The sequence below is a fragment of the Rhagoletis zephyria genome, unplaced genomic scaffold (assembly GCF_001687245.7).
Source record: "Rhagoletis zephyria isolate East Lansing unplaced genomic scaffold, Rhagoletis_zephyria_1.1 Rzeph_scaffold_05227, whole genome shotgun sequence".
NCBI classification, from domain to species: Eukaryota; Metazoa; Arthropoda; class Insecta; order Diptera; family Tephritidae; genus Rhagoletis; species Rhagoletis zephyria.
The window spans coordinates 39,495-44,042 of record NW_016162310.1 but is presented as its reverse complement, the minus strand read 5'-3'; the positions used below and the strand labels follow the sequence as shown (position 1 = coordinate 44,042).

At 44.6% G+C, this 4,548-nt stretch overlaps 1 protein-coding gene across 1 annotated transcript in view; it reads right to left on the bottom strand.

Annotated features, from left to right (window-relative positions):
• Positions 1 to 6: 6 nt before the first annotated feature.
• The window catches only part of LOC108371799 (homeotic protein female sterile), a 19,233-nt gene continuing 14,691 nt past the window's right edge, over positions 7 to 4,548 (bottom strand). The window contains exons 2-5 of the mRNA XM_017627405.1: positions 1,823 to 2,314; positions 1,549 to 1,749; positions 734 to 1,475; positions 7 to 665 (exon numbers count right to left, since the gene is read on the bottom strand). Coding sequence (XP_017482894.1) covers positions 157 to 665; positions 734 to 1,475; positions 1,549 to 1,749; positions 1,823 to 2,314 — 1,944 coding nt within the window. The 3' untranslated portion in view covers positions 7 to 156. The remainder of the gene's footprint in view (positions 666 to 733; positions 1,476 to 1,548; positions 1,750 to 1,822; positions 2,315 to 4,548) is intronic.

Here is a 4,548-nt window from a genome sequence, read left to right as displayed (position 1 = left end):
AAAAAAAAAAAATTATTTAAATCTAAAGCACCCCACTTGCGTCACTACCAGAATGCAATGAAATAAACCCGAAAAGCAACAATAAACTCAAGTTGCCGCACTTCAAACAGCAGCAGACATTTCCACCATATTCCACAAAACACCCAGCCCGCGCATTTACTGTTGTTGCACTAGCAGCTGCTCCACCTGATCGGCTGTGCGCAGAAGAAATGCCGCGCTTTCCCGGTACGCCGAGATCACTTGACGCGCTGCCGTTATTTCGTTGGGAGTGAGTTTGTGCGCCAGCAATGGCGGCGCCCGTACTGCTGCCACATTGTTTGGATCGTTCAAATTGCCACCACCACCACCACCCAGCTGATTGGCGTTCAGACCTGTTGCCATGATTGCCTGCTGTTGCTGTTGTTGCTGCTGCTGTTGTTGTTGTTGCTGTTGCTGCTGCTGCTGTTGTTGCTGTTGCTGCAACTGCTGTAGCTGTTGTGTGGCTGTGACGAGTGCGTTGTTGTTGTTGACAGAAAGACCGCCACTGGCGACGAGGCTGGTAAGATTCTGTGCACCCACACCCATAACGCCGATGTTGTTGTTAGTGTTGACGGTGGTAGGGGCGGTGGTGAGTGTGACGCAAGCGCTAGTGGACGATGGTTTCATGGAGAGATCCGTGGGAGTGACTGTGGAGGGTAAAAATTTGAATTTGCATGAACTAAATTTACAGTTAAGAAATATTTTTCGTGCTTACCATTTCCCAGCCCGGCGACACCCGGGAAGTAGCCGGGATAAGTGGGTGTACGCCCAGCGGCTACTGCCGCAGCAGCAGCAGCCACGAATGGCGATGCTGCCGAGGGTGAAGTGAAGTCTGATGGCCGGTAAAGTGGACTAGTGGCAGGCAGGCCGGCCAACCCGCTCACTGTGCCATTTGTTGGCGCATTGCCGTTCGATAGTGCTGCCGTTAGCGGTTTTATGTCCAGCCCGCTAGTACTGCCGCTCACACTTGTATTCGAGCTCAATGCCAGCGGCGAGCTGCGCGCCGAGTTGATACCACCGCTGCCACCACCAGCCGTCGAGGCGGCTACAGCTGCGGCCGCAGCAGCTGCAACGGCAGCGGCTGGTGTCAACGAAAGTGGCTCGGCTGCATCGGAATTAGGTGTAGAGCGTGCAAAGCCACCACCGCCAGCGCCCATAAATGGCAGCGTAGACGTTGTGACGGTGGAGAGCGCATCGCTAGCCGAAACCGATGTCATTGTCGAAATGCCAACCCCACCTACGGAAGCGGACGAACTGGTGGCAGCCACTGCGGCCGCGGCTGCTGCTGCCGCTGCTGCTGCAGCTGCGGCGACCGCAGAGCCAGGCGCCGGTATGGCGTGTGTGATTGGCTCCAGGCCGATGCGCATGCGCTTGGCATTCATGGACTCATTCTCGCAAGCGATAGCTAGTATCTGTTCCGCCTGTACGGATGTCAAGTGCGCGGGTGTCGGACGAGTCTGTGCAGAATTGAGAGGCAAACTTTAGTAAATACACATTTTGTAAGTACTTATCTGGAGGCTGCTAGCTTACCGTGTTGTCCCAACCGTCGCGCGTTTTCTTGTTCCGCCGACATGACTTCAGATACGTGCGAATGCGTTTGCGTGAGCGATCACTGAATTCGGGAAATTGACGGGCGCAAGAGTCAATGATTGCTTGAATTTTCTCCTTTGGCTGTTTGGAAATTGGAACAATGCGATCGAGATTTTCATCCACGAACAGTCGCACGAACATCTATACAAGTACAATTCGAAATGACTCATTTAAGTTCAAGTTAAAGTTAAATTAAGTAACATTTGCTACTAACATTAAACGCCTTCAGCCGCTCGGGATCGTGTGTGGCCAACTTCTCGTCCAGTTTATCATCAGAATCATCCTCGGATGCCTCATCCTCCTCCTTCTGTCCCGACGAGTTTGTCTCATCTTGCGCCTCCATTGGCGAGGGGGCATCTGTGCGCGGCACTGGCGACAACGATGTATCCATTTTGTTATTGGCAGCATTTTGTGCCAAAGCATTCTGGTATTGTGCCCACAAGCCACCAACCACACCCAAATCGGGTCCCTCGGTGCCGTTGCGTACCGCATTGGAGTTTTGGTAATTCCAGGCCAGCAACATCAACTTTAATTTATCAGCATCCTTCATTAGGCCAGCGTAGGGATCCGATTCGGTGTTATTATCGCCGCCAATGCTTCCACCCACGGTGCCTGCTGTGGCGCCAATGCCCACAACACCGCCACCACCGCCGCCATTGCCGGACGCGTCCGTGGTGGTTGTAGTCGCTGCAGCTGGAATGGTCTCCTGAAAGGAAAGCGGAGAAGAAATACGAAACTGTTAGTGAGAAGAAGGCAAATAGAAAGTGAAGATAAAGCGAGGGTTAGACTTAAATAAAAAGGGCAGTTTTCATGACCCAAGTATGCAGCGAATTATTTGAGCGCACAAAACTCTTGAGGACAGAAAAAACTTTTACCAGCAACTGAGATTTGCTGGCGCTTGGCAAGTATCTTTGTTTTAGTACATTGAAGCTCGAAGAATTTGGTTGGCATTACAACCGCTGTACTCAGCTTGCCAAATCTTATTCAGTAAAACTTGGCAGCTTCGCTTACTATACTCGACTACTTTTGCAACTGCCATCTCCTTGTGTTCACCCTCACCGGTTTTTTTGCGTTTGAAGTCCTTTGCCAAATGAATGAAAAATTCTAAAATTTCACTTTGATTTACTATTGAAATTATTTGCACGCAAAACTTTTTCGTTGCAGAATGAGTGACGTGGTGGTAGAATGGTGGCTAACACATTTCACTGACCACTGACCGCTTACTTTGAGCGACAACCAATCAGCAGTCGAACCCCTCTGTCGAATACTAAGTTCACATTCAAAACGAGCTATCTACCGCCGGTTAAGCAATCTTCATTAGTCGCACACACCCACTCTGCATCGAATTTGTTATCGATATTGTTATTGGTTTTGCTATCGATATTTTCGGAACTTACCGATATAATGATCGATACTTTTATCGATTTTGTTATCGATATTTTTTATCGATTTTGTTATCGATTGTGTCATCGATTTTGCTATCGATTTTGTCATCGATACTTTTATCGGTTTTGTTACCGATATTTTTATCGATTTTGCTATCGATATTGTTATAGATTTTTTTATAGGTTTTATATTCGATATTTTTATTGATGTTGCTATCGATATTGGTATCGATATTTTTATGGATTTTTTTATGGATTTTGTTATCGACTTTATAATCGATTTTGTTATCGACTTTGCTATCGATTTTGTAATCGATATTTTGATAGATTTTGTAATCGATTTTGTAATCAGTATTGTTATCGATTTTGCTATCGATTTTGCTTTCGATTTTGATATCAATATTTTCATCTATTTCTTTATCGATGTTTTTATCGCTTTTGCTACCGATATTATTATCGCTTTTGTTATCGATATTTTTTGCTTAGTGTGTGCTTTTGTTTTTTTACTTGGATATGCTCTTAACCATACCACGTATTCTACGTTTAAATTTAGCGGCCGATACAGCCTGCAGACCAAGACGAAGGCGCTGGACTGTTCCTTTTTTTTTTTGTCTTTGATAAGTCAAGAAGACACAGAGCCGTGACGAGTAAAAATGGCATAATGCTTTGGTTATTTTGGAAAGCAAGAGCGATTAGCTTATAACGCATTTGAGAACTATTTAGTTAAATTGTTACTTATATTGTCTTTGTTCGATTCTTTTTTTTTAATACATTTATACATACACACGCTCAGTACATTTTAATAGCATCGATTTCATTTACTTTATCGGCTTAATTGATGTAGATAAAGTTAGAAAACCACATTCTAAAGAAATTAAAAAAAAAAAAACTTGCCAACCTTTAGTAAATCAATTTCTTACTTTCCCCTCATGCCTGCGATTCGCATGCAGTAGTTAGATTTTAGTGGCAAGCGAATGTTGAAAGGGCTATAAGAAAACTTACGCAGCATTTACGGCCACAATTCCCCACACTTGGTGCCTTTTCAATCATTTAACAGAAAAGTATAAGAAACTCAGTTTCTACTGACCCCCATAGTTTCAATAAACTCTACTTCATATCTCAACTCAACTATACCCCAAAGGGCAAACGCATACATACATACATACATACATACATACGTATATAGCAATAAGCATCTATGTACATACAATTTTTTTGAACGAGGCAAGATTTGAGAAGTTGCGCTCTCCAACACACAGCCAGCTACAGCGGTCCGGCTGGCCTCACAACTCATACACATTCACATTAACATTCATTTTTATTATCCTTCATTTCGCCTTGAGCCCTATTTTCGATGTAAAGAGCGCACAAAAAAGTTTTTGTGGTTCTGTCGTCTATGTCTTAGAAGCTACACATGCTTTTTAGAAAGTTAAAAAATGCATGGAAAGGGTAAGCTACAGCATCACACTCAATAGAATGTTAGTATGGTTGTGTGTGCTCGTAAGGCGAGTTCAGCTATCTTTTAGACATAAAACTTTGCAGGCAACAAAAGGAC